The sequence below is a fragment of the Monodelphis domestica genome, chromosome 1, assembly GCF_027887165.1.
Source record: "Monodelphis domestica isolate mMonDom1 chromosome 1, mMonDom1.pri, whole genome shotgun sequence".
In the NCBI taxonomy this organism is placed as follows: Eukaryota; Metazoa; Chordata; class Mammalia; order Didelphimorphia; family Didelphidae; genus Monodelphis; species Monodelphis domestica.
This window is the reverse complement of record NC_077227.1, coordinates 703,880,267-703,901,007: the sequence shown is the minus strand read 5'-3', so window position 1 is coordinate 703,901,007 and position 20,741 is coordinate 703,880,267. Positions and strand designations below refer to the sequence as shown.

The 20,741-nt window shown below is 37.1% G+C and overlaps 1 protein-coding gene across 15 annotated transcripts in view; it reads right to left on the bottom strand.

Moving 5' to 3' along the window:
• Positions 1–20,741, bottom strand: part of BANP (BTG3 associated nuclear protein) — a 261,969-nt gene that overhangs the window by 228,366 nt on the left and 12,862 nt on the right. For 9 of the 15 annotated variants that reach the window (XR_008914963.1, XM_056810662.1, XM_056810671.1 and 6 more), the window contains exon 2: positions 924–1,084. The exons of 1 other annotated variant lie outside the window; for it this stretch is intronic. Coding sequence is in view for 13 of the 14 variants with exons in the window: in XM_056810662.1 (XP_056666640.1) it covers positions 924–1,002 (79 nt within the window). In the remaining variant the exon portion in view is untranslated. The remainder of the gene's footprint in view (positions 1–923; positions 1,085–20,741) is intronic. 5 more of the 15 variants (XM_056810673.1, XM_007477287.3, XM_056810620.1 and 2 more) reach the window with 1 other exon arrangement.

The following is a 20,741-nucleotide window of genomic DNA, read 5'->3' as shown; positions in this document are numbered from 1 at the left end:
TAAGGGTTTTTTTTTTCTTTTAAAATAAATAATAAGGCTAGAAAGATAATATAGACATAATTATAGTACCTAGAATTTGGTCATTTGTTTTGTAGATTCTGCCCTAAACGAACCACTTAATCAAATATTCAAAGAAAATGTGTTATTAAACATTACTCCCACTACTAAAGTGTTATTCTGATACTTCACCTGGGTCCTAAAAGACCATGCCAGTAAAATATAAGCTCTGGGGAGGATTTATCAAATTGGAAAGTCTATGAAAAGTAGCCACGTTAATTCTGAACTTAATTCCCAAATTCTAAAGATATGGCAGCTTCAGCCTCCCTGGTAGCTGGGCTTACTGGTATGTGCCACTGTCTATTGAACTCTTTTAGAGGAAGCAAAGAATAGGAATCTGAGGGAGTGTCCATAAACTAGGGAATGGATGAAGAAGTTATGGTAATATATGTGATGGAATGCTATAGTGTTCAAGTTTTATCAGCATAATGACCAACCACAATTCCTGAAGACAAAATGATGAACATTTCCCATTTTCTGGTAGAGATAAATGTAGAATATAACAAAATTTGGGGGCGTGTTCAATGTGGAAATTTGTTTTGACTATGCATTTTGTAACACATTTGGCTTTTCTTGTGTTCTTAATGGGGGGAGGGGGGTTGAAAGTGGACTTGGAGTAACTATTTGTCAAATACTGTCTATTAAGTGATGGAGGGAAGGTGATCTGTGTTGGTGGAGGGAATATGCACTCCAATGATATCACAGATCTTTAAAACTATTGAATTTCATCACAAACATATATAGAGTCACTGGGGTGGAGGAGAAAGGGACCTAGGAGAAGAAAGGATAGCCTTTTTTTAACTTTACAAGTATATCAAGTCTCCTTTATGTCGTACTTTTTAATGCTTCACTTTCTGTTCCCATACCTACTGTACCTGGGTGATCAGGGTTTAAGTCTTCCACTGCAATCTGGACCACATCGGCCAAATCCTGTTCTGACATCATCCAGAATCATGCAGTAAGGTTCAATTATCACAACAGCCAAGTATAAATTCCAACTGGGAAGGCCTGGTCAGCTTTTAGTAACCTATTAAAATATACATAAAGGAAATATTTTAAATTTTGTCACACAAAAGGATAGCAATGCCTATACAAGATATTACTTTAAAATAATGTTAACATTAATGATATATCCATTGGCAATTCTTTTCTTCCCACATATAAAGTATGACAATATGTTAAGACAATAGAATGTACATTATTTGCTTGGGGTCATCATTGAAATAATTAAAAGCCTTAGATAGTAAAATCTCTAATTCCTGTAACTCTGCTTAAATCTGCTGATTCATGTATAAATTAAATTAAGTATAAAAGTTTCTCAATAAAGATGAGAAACAATTTTATCTCTACTTCATTGGAGAATCATTTAACCTCACTGGGCCTTAGTGCTACAACTGTAAGAGTAGGTTTTACCAGTTAATCTCTAAGGGTCATTGTAGCTCTAAATCAATGATTTTCCCTCCCTAACACCTCCGACAAACCTAATTTATACTGAATATCCCAGAACTCCAAATGAAGACTTAGCTGAGGGCTTTGCTATTGATTGATTCTGGAGATGAGCTTTCCTTTACAACTGTTAGTAGGTATCTATATTAGTCCTATTTGGTAGTCTTAATGAGATTACTTAATCTTCAAGAGAATGAGGAGCTACATATCACTCAATTTATGAGACCCTCAGCACTACTCATTGACACCTTTCAGAATTTGGTCTCAAATACTCCCTAGTGTGTGACCCTGGGCAAGTCACCTACCTTAGCCTTTGCAGCTCCTCTGTCTTAAAATTAATACTAAAACAGATTAAAAAATAAAAATAAAAGCTCAAATCAAATGTTCCTTTCTACATGAAATCTTTCCCAACTTCCCAGGTATTAATAACTTTCCTCAAAAAAATTACTTTGTATTTAATATGTGCATACATACATACATACATACAAACATACATATGTGCTTGTTGTTTCATCAAAGTATAAGCTCCTTGAGGGTAAGGAACACTTCTTTTCTCTCTTTGAATTCCCCTGAACTTGGGACAGTGGCTGATACATAGTAAGAGCTTAATAAATGCTTGCTGGTTTATTGATAAGACCTACCAAACTACAATGAAATTGTAAGGGAGCAAATTTTTTAAAGACTGCTTTCTGAAGGTTATCCTTCAGATTTGAAAGGCTCTCAATTTTCAAATCAAAAGCAGCATATGTATATACTTAGACTTTGCTTTTCTAAAGAGGATACCTAAAACAAAGATGACAGGAAGGCTGCATTGAGGTTCCCCAGTGTAAGCAGTACTCCTCAACATAAACATTAAAATCAACTCAACTAAGTGAAAACATTTTTCCTACTTTATTTTACTATCTAAGGAGGAAATAAATTAGTGGCAGGTGGAAAACAACTGAAAACGCACAATACAATGTTTTGTATGGTTACTAATGGCTCAGAGTTTGGCCTAAGAAGGCACTAAACTTCATAAAAGCCTGGATCATGTAATCTCTTCCAAACCAGAACACCACACAATATCCAAGTTGTTTACACAAAACGATTCTTTTGCCAACACAAAGAGTCATTTAAAATTCTGCTCATGGTGAAACTCTTCGGATAGCAAAGACTATGGCAACCAGCCCAAGAAAACTGGCAATAGATTTACACATGTGGTTGCCATTTTGGCAAATTGAATTTGCCATTTCTCCGAAGTCCTGGGGACTATCCAGTCTTAGCATAATAAAACATCTGTGCTAGGATTCATGTTTCATAATGTCACTATCTGCAATTACTATTTAGAGTCCTGCCCTGTCCTTGAAGAGGTACATCTTCTAATGTGCACATGGAAAGAGGGAAAATATAGCAAAATTTTATTAAATAGAAGTCTTCTATACTTTTATAGTTATACCCCAGTGGTGCTAGGAGTACATCTGTGTTTTGCAAAAACACTTTCAGGGACTGAGAACTTTTTCCAAAACTAAATTCTGCACTTATGTCTTAAAGTATAGAAATTTCAGATTGGACGGGACTTTGATAGTTACTGTCAAGTAGATCCTTTTAAAGTAAGCACAAATCCTGCAGGAACCCTAAGAAATAGTCATCCAACTCATGCTTAAATACTCCCAATGACAAGTAACTCCCTCCTTATTAAGACAATCCAATATATCACCCTCAAAGGAAAAAAAATTTTTTTTTATTTCAAAGACAACCCATTTCACTTCTGGACCACTCTGATCATTCATTAGTAATTCCTTGAATTAAACCAAAATCACTTTGCTTTAACATCTTTTATACACGTGAGTTCTAGTTCCATGCACTGTGGCCAAGCAAAATTGGTGTAAATTTTCTTCCAATGACAGCAAAATATTTAGAGAGGTATCATGAGAAGAGATAAATAATATTTTTTTTCTGGTCTAAGCATACCTTTGGGAAATTAAAAAATAATTTAAAAAGACAAGTAGGAGAGAAATTTATATGTATGCACAAATCTTCCTAATAACATAAGTATGCCAACTAGGTAAGAATTAATGCTATGCCATGTTATTGCATTAATACTAATAATTTAAGTAGATAAAAATCAATCATCAGTTTTAAAATAAAAAAAATGAAACATGTAGAAAGAAATCAGTATCCATTATCCCCTAATCTACATCTTCTTTTTGTTTTCAATTAACAGAAATAAATTTTGAAAACATTCCCACAATCTCTTATTTTATCTTAATATGAAGAAAACATCTGTCAGTTAAGTGACTCTGTAGTCAGGCTAGGAACAGGAGAGACTAATGCAACTCCAATATACAGGCATTAATTCTCTAGTTCACTCTAGTTATGCCATATCCATTTTCTCCAAATTCACTGCATTTCTATTAATTCAATTCTGACCAACAAGGCAACAGACTAGACATTCTCTCCAGCCCCCATTAACTCTCAAAAGCTTCTCCCACACCAATCCACAAAGTAAAAAAGGTGAGAAACCCAGCAGAGGCCTAGTGAATTAACAATGGAGAATGCTAAGTATGCACTTATTACCCCTTCCCTATCAACCTCCAAGTTAGGGCAAAGCATTCAAAGTGATCCAAGGCTTGTGGCCTGGGGCACATATATGGATTGCCTTCCGGCTGCAGTGATTGAGCTGAGCTACCCCCAATGGAGGGAGACGATCCCACACCTTCATTACAATAAGCAATATAAAGACTAGAGTAACAAAAGAAGGGAGGTGCATACAGGAGATTAGGGAATGTAAAAGCTGCAAAGACTCTATCCAGAACACCTGCTTGGCCTTTTTCATGTCAGGAGGCCAACATCACTGGATCAAAATTAGCTATAGGGGAGTAAAGTGTAAGAAAACGGGAAATGTAAGGGTTATGATTTTTTCCAATTTTTTACATATATTATTTTGTAGGACAAAAGAGGAAGTCACTAGTGTTTACTAAGTAGGGAGAGACAAGATCAGACCTGCATTTTAGAAAAATCCCTTCAGTGGTTTAGATGAAGGCTGGATTGGAGCAGAAGAACCTAGAGACTGGAAGATGCACCAGCAGACTGAGGGTGCCTCCTTCCTCCACTTCACCTTTTAGTTTTCTTTAAATTTCTTAAATCTCTTCTTGTCCTGGAAGATTCCTATCCCCTCTTAATTCTGGTTCCTTCCCTTTGTTAATCATTGCCTTTGTTGTATGTTGTATATAGCATGCTTTGTATATATTTGTTTGAATGTTGTCTCCCTCATTCCTTGAGGCCAGGAACTGTCTTTTGTTTCCTTTTATATTTCCAGCTTTAACATGGTGTCTGGCACACAGTAGATACTTGATATATATTCACTGATTGTTTGAGTTTTTAATCTATCCCAAGAAAAAATAAGTTGGGTTAAATTTATGTTTTCCTCCTCTCTCGTAATGCTTTTTGTTTAAAAAAAAAACAAAAGCATTTGTTCACTCCTATTCCTTTTTAAGTCAATACTTTGACCCTGCAAATTTGAATTTACTGATTCAATCCTATCCTTCTTGGTACTGCCCCACCCTGATCTTGTTTCAAAAGAGTGACATACTGGATAAAACAAAACCCCACATTCTGTTGCTTATAAGAACACATCCAAAAAGCAAAGCCATACAGAGAATCTCAAAGAGGGAGTAGAATGAAATTCAATACACAACAAGGGAAGCAAAAAGCATGAGGTATTTTCCAGTGTGGAATTGACAGGACCTGTCAACAGACTGGCTTGGAAGGGAGGGTGAGTAAAGATACCAAAGTTGTGAATCTAAGTGACTGATAGGATGGAGGTGACCTCAAGAATAAAAGGGAAGCTAGAAAGAAGGGATGGTTGGGGGGAAGGGGGAGAGAGTAAGTCCAGTTTGGGGCATGTCTACAGCCAGTTCAAAATGCCCAACAGGCAGCTAAAGATGTGAAATTGAAGGTTGGGGGGAAGTTAGTGCTGAGAATAATATGCAGAGAAGATAACCAAATCTATGGGAGCTGATAAGATCACTAAGTAAAATAGTATAGAGGGAGAAGAAAAGATGGCTCAGGACAGAAGCTTGGAGGACACACACAATTAATAGGCATCACTCAAATGGAAATCCAGCAAAGGAGAGTAAGACAAGGAAGAGGAGAACCAGGAGGGAAAAGTGCCAAGAAAACTTAGAGAAGACTGAAAGAGAAGAGGGTGAACAACAGGACCAAAGGAAGCACAGAAGCCAAGACTGTTCTTAGAGTGTTAGCAAAAGATATTTTTTTCTGTTACATTTTTTCATTCTCAAAAATTCAGTTAGAAAATTCAAAACAAATTCAGGAATGGGGCACCCAGAATTGATTGACATGTATACTTTTTAACCCCCTTCTCTTGATGTTTTTCAGACTGCCTGAAAACAGGCCTCAATTTCGAAGAACCAACTCAGCAAAATGCTTATTCAGCAGTAATGATGCACGTGGAAGAGAAAAATGCCAGACTGTAGTATAGTTGCAGATAAAGCTATTAAGATAATGATTTAATCATTTTAAAGCTGAAGGAAATTTTTATAATTGTCAAATAAGCCCAAGCTGGATCTTTAGCTTAATATCCTGAATAGCTTGAATACATAATTCTTCAAAAATTCTTATGAGTTAAAATGAAATTCAAATTACCTTTGCCTCAACTATAAGCATAATCCAATTATGTATGATGAAACTGAACTAAACTTTGTTTTGTGGACCACTATATAAAGGTTAAAATACACAGTTGAATAAATTATATAATCGGTGATTCAGTGATTCCAGGCACTAGACCTGGAGTAAAAAAGATCTCAATTCAAATTCAGTCTCAGAAATTTGGTAACTGTGTGACCCTGGGCAAGTCATTTATCTTCTGCTTGCCTCAGTTTCCTATCTGTAAAACAGAAGTAATAATAGCAATTTCTTCTCAGAGCTGTTGTGAAGATAAAATGATAATGCATAAAGTACTTAGCAAGCCTAGGTAAGTGCTAGCCCTTAAGTGCACAATCATTCATCTGTTGGTTATCCTACAAAGAATATTTTTAAGTAACACAAAAATATTAACTAACATTGTAAAATCTTTGGTATTATTAACATTTAATTGATTACAGGCATATTAAGCCTTTGTTTTGTGAGAAATTCTGAGTGTTTATCTTTTCCCTCTGTTAAAATCATAAACTGATGCTTCTTTATGACATCGTGACACTGGAATCACCAAGGCCACACCAGTGAAGACATAAACTGACAGATGGGGAAACTAAGGCAGAGGTTAAGTGACTTGCCCAGAGTAGTAAGTGTCTGTAGTTGAATTTGAACTCAAGTTTTCCTGACTCAAGGCCAAGTGACCTATCTACCGAACCACCTAGTTGTCCCAAAGCACAAAAAAATGTGTCGGCTATCTGAAGAACAGGCTAGCAGAATCGGGGAAGCTCATCACACACAACCACAAAGTGATAAAATTCAGGGACCACAACTCTTACAGAGGCTTCCTCCTACATCATAAAGGGGTAACATTTCATCAGTAGAGTAGGCACACAGACAAAATCCTGGCCACTCTGATAAGCACTTGTCTCTCCAAAAATACTTTAAATCTCTTTAATTAATCTGACATGCCTTATTCCTCAAGAAATAAATGTGCCATTTACATTCATGGTCTCATAAAACAAATTTTCTTTCCAAAATTTCAATAAGTAAAAGGGAAATATTCCTTTTGTCAATTTCCCCTGCATGTTGATCCTTTTGAAATTTAAAGGGATAATGCATTTTATTTATAAAACTAACTTAAAGTGTGGCCCACTCTCTGGGCTCAAACCCCAACTCATGCCATCAATGGCAAAGCAGGAGTACCCAGAGGGGCCCTTGGGGTAACACAATGTTGCTAACACAGTACCCTAGGCTCACCATTGGTAAATATGTCATTAACAACCGCCAAGAGACACAGTTGGCTTTTTTGAAAAGGCATTTACCCAAAAGGAGTAGCAAAAACAACAGTTGCAAAGCATTTCCCTCGAAACCTGGAACAGTTCAACAAATTTCAAGACCTGACATGATTTTAGAGTCCAATGGTAAGGAATTCATTTGGCCACAGCACCTCGATGCTCTGGAAGATCAGGGCCTCCATGTCCTCTCTTCTTTGGATGGTTCTCAGCAAGTTCAGGACAAGGCAGGATGGGCTGCACTGCAAGGCAGGGCAAGCTCAGGAGGGCTTGAGATAACCCAGCTGCACAGTTATACGTATGGATCAAGCAAGCTGCTCTGCTGTTGAGCTGGCTCCTCATTAGGTTTCTCTGCTGCTCAGGCTAGGCAGGGCTGGACAAGACAGATCACTCTACTGGTGGGAGCTTTCACAGCTTGTAGCATCTCTAATGAGCTGCCAAAGCCTTCACCATCAAGAATCACACTCAGCTCTTACAACTGGAGTGATATGGTCCTCATTTCAGCAAGGACCTTGGAAGGAAAGAAACACTGAACTCTCTCAGAACCTTGACTGCAAGGCTTGATAACTCTGGGCCAAAGGTAGGAAAAAGGATCTAGGATCTCCACTTGGCCTCAGATCAGGGTTTCCCTAGTGAGGGATTCTACCTTTCCTTTAAGATGACGAATGTCTGCAGATAAACTACTTCAGCCTCATGCCTTTTCTAATGTGTGTGGGAATGGTACCTTTACACCTGATAGAGCTCTCTTTCACATTTTAGTATCTCCCTCTTTTGCCCCTTTCAATCTTTAAGTTCAATAGCAAATTTAAGGGCATAGGTATAATTTTAATGTTGAGATTTGATTCCTATTCTTGATCTGGTTTAGGAAAGCAAAAGAGTGCTAAACACTATTTCAATGCATTCAGAAAATCAATGGTTCTGAAAAAAACATTAATAAAATCTACTTTACAACCTAACCACTAAATGACTGGACTTAACAGTTTTTTTTTCCCCAAAAAAAGAAACACATAGGCTCCAAAACTATTTATCTGGGAAAACCTAATACTATGTACAATTTCACAAATAGTATCAGATTTTCTGAAATTCGAATGCACTCATTTCCCATGAGGAACAAATTATAGCAGTCAATCACTGTAGCAAATAATTTAATAGGCCAATCATTAGGTGTGTATACATGTTCTTCCCATGTTGATTCCTTTCCACAATTATAATGTGTCTCAAGTACAGGAGGTTGAAGGGTGGAAATGGAAGGGGGCGATCCACTTTAAGTAATTTCCAGATTTATCCTAATCTTTCTCACCATCTTTGGAAAGCCCCTAGTGGAGTTTTCCTAGAAGTTAGCCCTACCCATTAGTCAGAATCTAGGTTCATAAATTTGGAGCTTAGTGATCTTTTAGTCCAATCTCTCATTTTACATATAAGGAAACTGAGGTCCAGAGAGAATGACTAATCCACAGTCAGAGGTAGCAAATGGCAGGGTCAAAATTTGGAACAAAGTCCTGTACTATACTTGGGTACAGCTTCTAATTTCCTAATCTCCAGATCCTAGAGAACTTTTCTAAATCTTATAGTCTAATTCCAAAAAAGGGGGAAATAGGATGGGGTAAAGCCCAGGGGCAGTTGGGTAAAGTTCATAACTGAGTCCCAACTCCTATTTGTAGTCCAAAGGCACAACAAAGGCAGCAGTAAAATAGCAGGTGGTCAGGATGGACCTGCCTACAAATACTTTCTCAGGGTACTCACAACTTCATCCTCACGCATCTCTTAACTCTAGTTCCTCTGCTTTACCCCCTTGAGAACACAGAAGAAAACAAAAAAGAAAGCAAAAAATATCTAAGCAGCCACAAAATAATGGGGTTGTTTGTTTGGGTTTTTTTTTTTTTTTGGGGGGGGGGCAGGATGAGTAATGGTCCAGCAGTATCTAGTATGGAGGGAGCTCCCAGCACTCCTTCAATCAAGAAAGATAAGCAACATATCCTAAAACTCTCATTCTGGATCAGAGGTTCATAATTGTTATTGTGTTGTGGATGCCTCTGACAGAGTGGGGAAGTCTATGAGCCCTGTCTCATAATAATATGTGGAGATCTTTTTTTATTCATAATTGAAATAAATACATTTCAGTTACAGATTAGTAATGATAAAGGTGTCACTTTTTTCCCATACAACTTGATGGACTCCTTGAATTAATCCTTGGTCCACAGAACCCCAATCACAGAGTCACGAAGTGTCACCCATGTTTTTTGGGTCCAGGTCTTCCTGAACTCTTAACTGCTGTGTAACAAACCGACTGACTCCCTAAGGATCACAGGACAGTGGTCTCACCCCTGGATACAGCTCTTCAGTAAGGCTTGGGTGTGTGTAGAGCACTCTGTTCTTGTTCATCCTTCATTATTTAAGAGGATCAGTGACATCATGATGTCTTAACTCGTACATGAATTGGATATAATTGAGGCACAAGGTCCTCAGCTTCATTCTCTCTTCCAGTCATCCAATTCCAGACTTGACTCTTGATGGCCCAGAATGCAGTGCTCCACAGCCCCTGCTTCAGCCACCAGAAAAGTTGATTTCATTCGCACTATGCCCAATGAATCTCGGCTGAGCTTCACAACAATGCTGGGAGCACTGCTGTGGCAGCAGTCTCTGGCTGCCAAGTCTTGTCCAAAGAGTATCCCTCCTCCTCTCCGCCCCCTCTTTCTACCTAGGACACAAGTCTCTGGCAGCTGGCCCTCAGCAGCACTCTTCAAATGGACTCTGACTCAGATCTCCATCTGTCTTCCAAACATCAAGTTCAGGCCTGGCTGCATCACTTCTGTACTAAACTCCAGGGGCTCCCCCTCACCTCTAGGGTCAAATATAAATCCCTGTTTAGCACTCAGAGCTCTTCATAACCTTTCCCCAAACCCTGTTCTGGATATTACACATAATGCCACTGCACAGACTCTGCAGTCTGCTCCTCACAAACAATAATCCATCTCTCACCTCCATTTCTTGACCACCAACCTGGAAAGCTTTCCTTCTTCATCTTTCCCTCTCAAATCCTTAGTTCCTGGTTCTTGGCTCAACGCTCTCTCCTCCATGAGGGCTTTGCTGACCCCTCTGCCCTGAGCAGCTAGCTCTAATGGCAGGTGTAGTTTTATTTATTTACATGTCTACATGTTGTTTTCCCAAATAAAACATAAGCTTCTTGAGAGCAAAGCTTTTTTGTTTCCATCTTTCTATCTCCACAGTGAGGCATCATGGTGTAATAACCTCAGAGTCAATATGACTTGAGTTAAAGTTTTATCTCTGACATATCCTGGCTTGTGACTGAACAAGTCAGTGAACCTCTCAATGCCACAAAGCAGGTTTTTAAGTTGCCCAGCAGCTGTGAATGTGCATTTGTACTGGGAGTTTCTTAACTGGGAACCTTCTTCCCCCCAGGGAAATCATAACTCCAGAACTTATTATATATATTTAGTATGAAGGGAGTTACACACACACACACACACACACACACACACACACACACACACACACACACACACACAGTAGGTACTTAATAAATGTCTGGTGGCTAATCGATCCCCATTTTACATATGAAACCTCACTGAGACTCAAGAGAGTTTATATGGCATGTCCATGATCAAGAGATTGAGTGACTGCTCAGCTATCAAGTATCAAAGGTAAGATTCCCACTGTGGCCTTCTTAACTTCAGGTTCAACAATCAATCTATCTAAAACATTAAGCTGCCTCAAAGTCTATCCATCCACTAAAGCCCCCGCACTTCACTCATAAACTATCCTGCCTCTCAGACTCTCACTTTAAGTCCATTTATTCCTATTCTGACCACAATTATAATAAGCTTGGTAATTTAATTTCCTATCCACAGCAGTTAGAAATAAAAAAAAATAGTAATGGAAGAAGGGCTAAACAATCAAGCAAACCAAGCATAGCTAAATTTGCAGTAGGAGAGAACGCTGAATGACAATTATTTTTAAAAAATACAAAAGAGCCCAAGAATCAGAGGACTCCCATGAAGGGGGAAATAGCCTTTGACAAACCAGAGGATGGAAAAGAATTACTATGTTACAACCCAATGCAATAACATTCATCTACATTGAAAATTCCATCATCAAGAAAAGATGAACGTTCCAAATACTGAGAATATATTTTGAAATATATAAATATAAATATATTAAAGCCTTGTAAGTGCTTTGAACATTTCCATTCAAAATGATTAAAATGGAGAAAGAAGGGGAACAGTAGCACTTCAAGGAAGAGAAAACCTCAGTTAATCTGAAATGTTAGATATCAATAATACCCAAGAGTTCCAGAGTCTTAGGTTTTATTGTATGACAATGGTTTTTCATAATCCTTTTCTGAGTAAATGATTCTCTTAGCCCTGAATGCTACTATATAGGCTATGCTAAGTCACAAGTAAAAATGAGGTAGAAAAGAAAGGAAATGAGGCAATAAAAACTGAGGCAGAACGAGGAAAGGAAGGGCAAAGAAGAGAGAAGCACATTTGGGAGGAAAGAAAAGAATGCTACTACAGATGGGCCAGATATCACTCAACTACCCACCCTTTACCTGGGCCAACTGATAGGTGAACTTGGCTTTAGAGGAGCAGGAATGGCATCCAGTTCTGTTATTGACTATAATATCACTGTCACTTTAAGCAAGTTCTCAGTTTCTACATTTGCCAAATAAGGAGGGTAAAATAAATTATCTCTTAGATCTCCTCTAGCTATAAATCCTATGATCCTAAGTGTGCATAAAAAATATTCATCGATGAAAAAATCATAGTGTTAGAGGGGAATACAAAAGGTCAATCAATCCACCCAAACTTCCATCTTCAGATAGGGCAATACCAAAACTATTCCTGATACATAAGAACTCTACTATTATTATTACATCAGATGCTATAGATTCAATTACCATCTCTTGCCGACGATTCTCAAATCTACCTATCCTGCCCTCACCTCTATATTGGCCTCCAGTCTCTCATCTCCAACTGCTTTTCCAGCATCTCAAACTGGATTCCTATAGTCACCTTGAACTTGACATGTCCAAAATAGAACTTATTATCTTTATCTCCAAACCCTCTCCTCTCTTGGTAACTTCTATATTATTGTCAAGAGTACCATCATCCTCCCAGCCATCCAGGCTCAAAAACCTAGGTGTCATCATTGATCTCTTATTCTTACTCCCCATACCAATCTTTTGCCACAGACTATCAATTTTATTTGATAACTTCTGTCCTATATGCTCTTTTCTCTCTTCTGACATGGCCACAGTCCTGGTGCAGGCCTTCCTTTCTTCATCTCTAGCCTATTATAATAAATCACTTGCTACTTGGTCTGCCTATCTCAAATCTCTCTCCACTCAGCTGTCAGTTATGAACAAAAGCATAGTCACTTAGTCCCAATTCAATAAATTCTGGCTGCTCCCTCTCACTCACCTCCAGAATCAATTAAGAAATCCTGTTGGGTGTTCAGAGCCCTTCCTAACCTGGCCTTCTCCTACCTTTTCAGTATTTTTATACATTACACCCACCATGTTCTTCTCTAAGGTTCAGTGACACTGGCCTCCATAATGTTCCTCTTTCTCCTGTCTGGCCAATTTCTCTGGCTACCCATATGCTCTCCCTCATCTCTGCCTCCTGACTTTTCTGGTTTCCTTCCAAGTCCCAACTAAAATCCCACCCTCTACACAAAGTCTTTCTTCTGCTGATTATTTCCTAATTATCCAAAATATAGCTTGTTTATATATTATTTGCAAGTGGATCTGCCCATGAGGGAGAATCTGAGGAACCTCAGAAGGGTTCTATGACCTGCTTTTTGTCCCAAAGCAACTCCTATTCTCAAGTATAGGAACTACCTTTTGCCTTTTTTTGACTCTGCAGAGACTAGCACAGAGCCTGACTCATAGCAGGAACTTAATAAATGCTTACTGACTATCATAAAATCAGGCCAAGTATTTATGCAAGTGTGGTGTTATGCAGAAGGAAGTAAAACTGATGGTAATAAAGGGCACCCAGTCAGTAAATAGCACCTGGAGTAGGATTAGAATTCAGGTCTGCCTTCTAGATCAGGCCCATCTCTAAATCCAGGACATATTATCTTGGAGATTATAGAATATTTGACCTTTAATACAATATTTATAAAGAATGAAATTGAGGACAAGCTAATGCAATTGAATAATGGGAGAGACAGAATTAGAATACAAATCTGTTCATTCCCAGCCCAAGGTTCCTTCCACTATACCATTCTTAACATTAAACAAGTCAAAAGGATCAGATACATTTCCGATGGGCAGGGCAAATAACTACTTGCTTCAAGTCAAAGATTTTTGGAAATCATTGCCAGATAAGTTTTTTCCACTTTAGTCAGTCTTGTTAGGAGCAAGACCTAATAACCCACACCTAATTCTGGGAGTCATCCTGGTAGAGCAGAAAGAATACTGGCTCTGGAGTAAAAAGCCCCATGTTCAAATCTTCCCTCTCATCCTTATAGTCTGTTTGACCCTGAATGAGTCACATATAAATGAGGAAACTGGTATTCATTTCGAATACGATTTGGGGGGTTTTTTAATGACTTTAAAATATACATAGCAAAGATATTCAGAATGACACAAAGAATGTTTTTGATCCCATGTTTCCCTTGGAGAAAGGAAGGTAGTCCACATTTATTAATAACTGACATCTTTAAAGTAGTTTACAGTTTTCAAAGTCCTTTATTTACATCATTTAGCTTGATCCTCACAGCAACCCTGGGAAAGATGCAAGGTGGTGATAATTAGCCCAATCTAACAGGTGAGGAAACAGGTTCAGAATGGCTTTGTGACCTGCTTGTTGTCACAAGCAAGTATGTGCCTGAGACAGGATTCCAATTCTGAGCTCTCCTCTTTCTACTACACCAAAGTGATCTTTTTTTAAAGCCCTTATTTTCCATTTTATACTCAATACTGTGTATTGGTTCCAAGACAGAAGATCAGTAAAGGTTGGGCAATGGGGATTAAATGACTTGCCCAGGATCACAGAGCTAAGAAGGGTCTGAGGCCAAATTTGAACCCAAGACCTCGCATCTCTAGACCTGGTTCTCAATCCACTGAGCCACCTACCTGTTCCTACCAAAGTGATTCTAAAGAAAATAATATTTTCCAACCCTTAGCTTCCTATCTCCTTTCTTTTTTAATCATCTTCCAAGGCCAAGCTAAGGGCTCATCTCCTCTGTGAAGACTGCCCTGACTGTGCCAATACATAAGAACTTCTCATCTCTGATGGCCTACAAAGAATATAGTGAGTGGGCTTTTAAATTTGTACATATTGTATTAGAAAAGAAAGTTAATAGCAATAAGACATCATAGTAGCTAGTGAAATAAACTCTTTTCACTTGACTTCTGCAATGCTTTTTTAAAATTTTTTATGTTGAAATCTGTGTGTGAAGATGATGAAAACAGATAATGGCAAATGTGAGAGGGGCTCCAGGAAAAGTCACCTTAATTCACTCTTAGTAGAGTGGTGAATTGGTCCATCCATTACGGAAAGTAATTTGGAACTAATGCCCCAAAAAGTCACCATATAATTGCATACCTTTTAACCCAGTGATACTATTACAAAAGAGATTCAAAAGGATAAAGACATATTTGTGCAAAAATATTTATAACAGCTCTTTCTGTAGTGACACAGAAACTAAACAAATCATGATATATGAACATAATAGAATACTATTTAGATCTGACAAACAGGATAGATTTAGAGAAACCTGGGAAGATTTTTTTATCAACTAATGTAGTAGAGTGAAGCAAGCAGAACTATGAGAACAATGTATACAATAACAAACATAGTAAATATAAATAACTTTGAAAGACTTAAGATCTTTGAGCAATATAATGACCAATTATAATTCCAGGGGGCTGATGACAAACTATACTACCCATATCTTAACAAAAATGATGAACTCAATATGCACAGTGAAAGATATATTTTTGGATATGATAGATGTAGGATTTTGGTGTTTGTTTTTTTACTTAACTACATTTATTTGTTACAAAGATTTTTTTCTTTTAAATTGATGAAAGGAAGGAGAGGAAATAAATGCTCATTTAAAACCAAATTTCTCAAAACTATATGGGTAAGAGCTGTCTTTTGCCTCTTTTTGTATCCAGGGCACTTAGCATAGAACTTAGCACATAATAGGCACTTAATAAATGTTTACTGATTAATAGAAGGGGGAAAAGAAAGAAATGTAATTATGTTGCAAGAATGGAAGTAGTGGGTCTCAACCTGTAAGCCAAAGTCTACTAGAGAACTTCAAGGAGATACTACAATGGTTCCACATATACACATGCTTACTAAGAATTTAAATAGCTTTATTTAACTTTAGCAAAAAAACACAGTATGACTCATAATAACAAACATGCATAGATATTTTCTCATATATCAATGTGTTCCTATTCTTCAAATAAATAACAACATATATAAGCCTAGTTTCTTAATACTTACATATTTCAGTGTTGAATAAGTTATTTCTTACTGACTCTCGTGCTTGATTTTCTCAAAGGATATTAATAGTACAATTATTATCACAAAAAAGAGACCCTCAAACTCAAAAAGGAAAAGCTTTGGGTGATCTTATATGAAAGCATCATAGAAAGACATGGACAAGAATGGCATAAGATGAGTAGGCGGGGTCATTCTATTTCAATTTCTAGCCATGAAAGAAGGAACCTATAACATCACAATTTCACCAAACTTTAAGTGTTCCCAAGAATTTACAAGTCTTTAAACCAAATGTGTAAGTATTTGTAATTCCTGATCTAAGTGACCATTTCCCAAGTTAATTTTTAAGCAATGCAATCAAGATACCAAATGAGTTGCTTTTATAGAATTAGATAATGTAATAAATAAGGGGAGAAACAGACAAAAACATCAAAAGAAATTAAAATTATATCTGACAAATTTTTGAAACATTTTCTGATGTAATAATTATGAGAACTATATTTAAAAACGGCTCAATGGAATAGAACAAAGAAATCAGACATAGAATCAAAAGTACCCAAAATATTAGTCTTCTATAAACCCAAGATTACAGAACAACAGAGAAGGGAATTATTATCCAATAAAAATTGTTGGGAAAACTACATAGCGGCATGGCAAAAAAGAAAAGTTCAGATCTACATCTTGTCCAATTCACTATAATAATTCCAATTGGATCAATCACCTAAACATTTTTAAAATCACTTCAAATTTTTTTAATTAAAAGAGGAAAATATTTACCTGAAAGAAATTATGAACAAATGAGACAAAATCAGTATTTTTATAACAAAAAACAATGAATCCAAAATAGAAAATAAAATACCAAACTACAACCAGGAAATTACCCTGTAACTAATTAATATTTCAATATATTTACTACAGAAGAAAAGCAAAATCATAGTAGGGATGAGAGTGGGGAGGCAGTACAAGGAGGATGGTAGAATAATAATAATTAGAATCTAAGCCTCAGAAATAATGCAAGAAGAACAAGAGGAATCCAAATGTAACATTTCCACATATAAGGGTATAAATGGAAAGGAGTAATTCTGAAAAACACAGACTAATAGGAAATGTGAGAAATTTGTTATGTATGGTATTAAGAGTCTATCCATGCATATATGTAGGTTAATGTTGGGATAGAATCAATATGAATGAAATAAAGAAAAAGAAGAAAAAAATTATTTTAGCTAAATGGTACAGAAAGGAGTCCTCAGTCTGGAATCAGGAAGACAGGTTCAAATTATGCCTCAAACACAAAGGAGCTGTGTGATCCTGGACAAATTACATAACCTGTCTGCCTCAGTTTCCTCGACTATAAAATAAGGAAGGTCATTAAGCAATTCAGCTGTTGTTAAATAGTTCAAATTTTATGGGGGGTTCTGGAATTTTATTCCTCAGTCTGCCTGCAGTGATTTAGATCATTTTCTCTGCTTTAAATAAAACAAAATTTGGGGTTGCTAACCAAAAATTTCAGGAAAAGACTCTTCCCTTACATCAAAGTGTGTGCCTTTGTAATATAATTGTACATTAAACAAATGGCTCAAGCTACTATTTAACTGACATTAAGATGAGAGAAAAGGGAGGCAGTAGAAAGGTCTTAATAAGGAATCTCTCCAGTGATTATAATTTCTTTTACTCCCTTTCTGATCTATTCCATTTGAGATCCCAAGCACATAATAAACAAAATAAGTGAATTATAAATAAATTATAAATGATTATTTTTCTAAGTTAAATTTAATAGAAGTGTAATGGTTTATAAAGAAAAGCACTTTCAGGATTTTACAGGCCCTTCTTCTGACCTCTGGATTTTATATTACAAGTGGGTTGTTAGGATGGTGGCAACAGTTAAGTTTCAAACAGCATAATTAAGCCGTAGCTAATAGGAAGGCTTCCCACTCTTGGGTCCCTGATCTCCCAGTTTTTATCCTCACTTTAATTTAGTGTCCAACATAAAAATCAACTAGAACCATCTTCCTTTCACAGCTTCCCTGAAAGATAGGAGATAACTGGGCATTCTTACTGAAAAGATCACTGTGCGTCCATAGATAAGTAATTGTAATAATTCAATGAATCTATGAATTTGTAATTTATTGGGTCTAACTACATCACTCCAATTTGAAAACAAGATTATTTTCCATATAAAATTAAAGAATTGAGGGGTTTTCTATTTTTAATAGAGATGATCCCAAACAACTCTTGGAGCTTCATTAATAGTTCTCATCCATTTACTCTAACTGTGACAGAGTGTTGTGTGACCTTTAGCCATGGCAAAGGCAGTTGGCTTTAGCTCAAAGGGAGAATAATATCCATATTTAGCTATAGAAATCTACCTTAGCTTCTGGGGAAGTAGGAGGAGAGGGCAATAAAAGAAGCGGGGAACAGACAAAATGGAAGGTGAACTGGGAGCAGTTGTCGGAAGCAAAATATTTATAAACAGGGAAAGGCTGAAAAGAGAGGGGAGAGGATAAACAGAGGGAAAATAAAATGGAGGGAAATATACACTTAGTGAGCATAATTGTGAATGTGAATGTGATGAACTCACCCATAAAACAGAAAGAGGACAGAGAGTGGATTAATTAATAGGTCTCACTATCCATGCTTCCCATGACTATAGTGGCAGCCAACACTCCATTAGTGTCTACCAGTTCAGGTACATGCAAAAAAAAAAAAACAACTAAAAAGACTCTAAGAAGACCAAAGATAAAGCAAACCAAAAATGACAGAAGTAATTTCAAGTATCAAAACTAGAACTGGAGAAAAAGACCAACAGAAGAGAAAATACAACAGAAAAATCAGAATAACTGACCACATCAAGCTGAGTATAAGCCTACAGAGGGGAAATGGACCATCAAAAGAAGAGAGGGCTTTCAAACATATCTGAGGAAAAAATGAGAATGGAGTAAAAATTATTAAATGCAAACACAGGAATGAAAAAAAAACGTAGAAAGGCATTTCATATACTCCACTTGAACAATATGAGAACAACAAGGCCATAACAGAGGACAGGCACAAAAGTACAGGAAATGCAGGTGAGCTCTTCTGAGGATGCAAAAGGCAGCTGAGTTTCCAAATCAATGAGACTAAGACACCATTGTGTTTAGATAAAACTTGGTTTTGTGCCAGAGGACTGCCTGGCAGTTGGAATGACCAAGTCCAGTTTTACTAAGACTACTTTGATCTACCTCATCCATGATTCTCTGTGAGAGAGAGACCCATAGGAACACAAAGAGAACCTGAGAGATTATCATCAGAAATGGATGAAAGATCAAGCTCAAAGCCTGACTAATAAAACAATGGTTGTTTTAGAAAGAAAAAACTCTTCCACCAGAAGGAGCTAAGACCTCACCTCCTCACCCAGGGATGATGCCAGCACCCTAAATGGGGGCCCTAGAATGCCCCCATTTAGAACAACTTCCCCTTTGGCAGTTATGGCATCAGTTTGAACAAAGAAACTGCACCTGCTGGTTGTGCTCTGCATTTTTACTACAGCCCAACTTCATCTCATCCCTGTGGCCATCATCATAAACCTGCTATCCTTGAGGATCATTCCATCCCCCATTAGATAGTAGCCAATGGCCCTCCCCAGTGCTTCTATAATGTCTCTACTCCATTACCGAAATTGGCATGATGCAGCATACCCAAGAGTACAGAGGGTTTGGGAATTCTTGGGGTCAGAGGTCATTATAGGTTGCAGTCCACATTTTCATCATGCAAGTCTCTCCAATAAACAACCCTGATTTAAAAACCAAAACAATAAATACATAGATGAGAGAAAGATAATTCTCATCAGCTGCTACAAAATGAGCCATGAAAACAAATGAGATTGTGCTTCCAATATTATATAATAATACAAATTAGTGGATGATAGAAGAGTATGCTTATGGAGATCAACCAATAAATTCAGTTCAGTATTCTAAAGTTATTTTCTAATTTGTGAAGATAATCTGGTACATTAGCAGTTTAGACAAAGGTCCAAGTAACATCCCCTAAGAGTATAAGAGGAGCCCAGGAATAAACCCACCCAGGTTGAGCCTGAATAACCTTCAGGTCTAATTTCACTTGCTCAAGAGACCCAGCAAAGAAAATTCCTATGGGATTATTTGGCAAAGTGTGTAGTATGCCATTATTAAGTTAATGTAAGTCAGCTTGTTGTAGTGAAAGGCAATTAATTCTGTAAGGTATGCCTACCTGTTATTTCTCCAGAATTAAATCCTAAACTATGTATGGCAGACTAGATCTAGCACAGTGCATTTAAGAAATGTTTGCTGATTGTGTTAGGGGAAAATAGGAAAGGAGAAACAACTGGGTGGCTCAGTGGATAGAGAGCCAGACCTAAAGATGAGATTTCAATACATAGTATTAATTCTAAGACAGAAGATGAAGATTTAAAAAAAATTTTTTTTATGGCAGAAAAGGGAATTAGGGAGGTTGGGAAGAAAGGAGGGCAAGAATGAGAAAGGCTCTTCTCTATGGATGCTGCTTTGACTATAAATGGGCTGTACTTTTTCTTTGTTCTATATTACATTTTATTCTGTACTGAAAATATTTCACAAGAAATTGATTTATAGACAGCTCTTCATTTCTATATACATTTATAAAGGTACTCAACCCTTCTCCCCACCCACCAAAGAAAACAAGGCAGCAAGGTGGTCTGGGGCCTTGGTGATAATGGTATTCTGCTCTGAGATATTCCTATAACAAGCACTTTAATTGAATAAAAAACAAAACAAACCACTCCTTTACAGTTACAAAGCATAATTTTCTGTGAGTTACCCTATAAAAAGTCAAAATA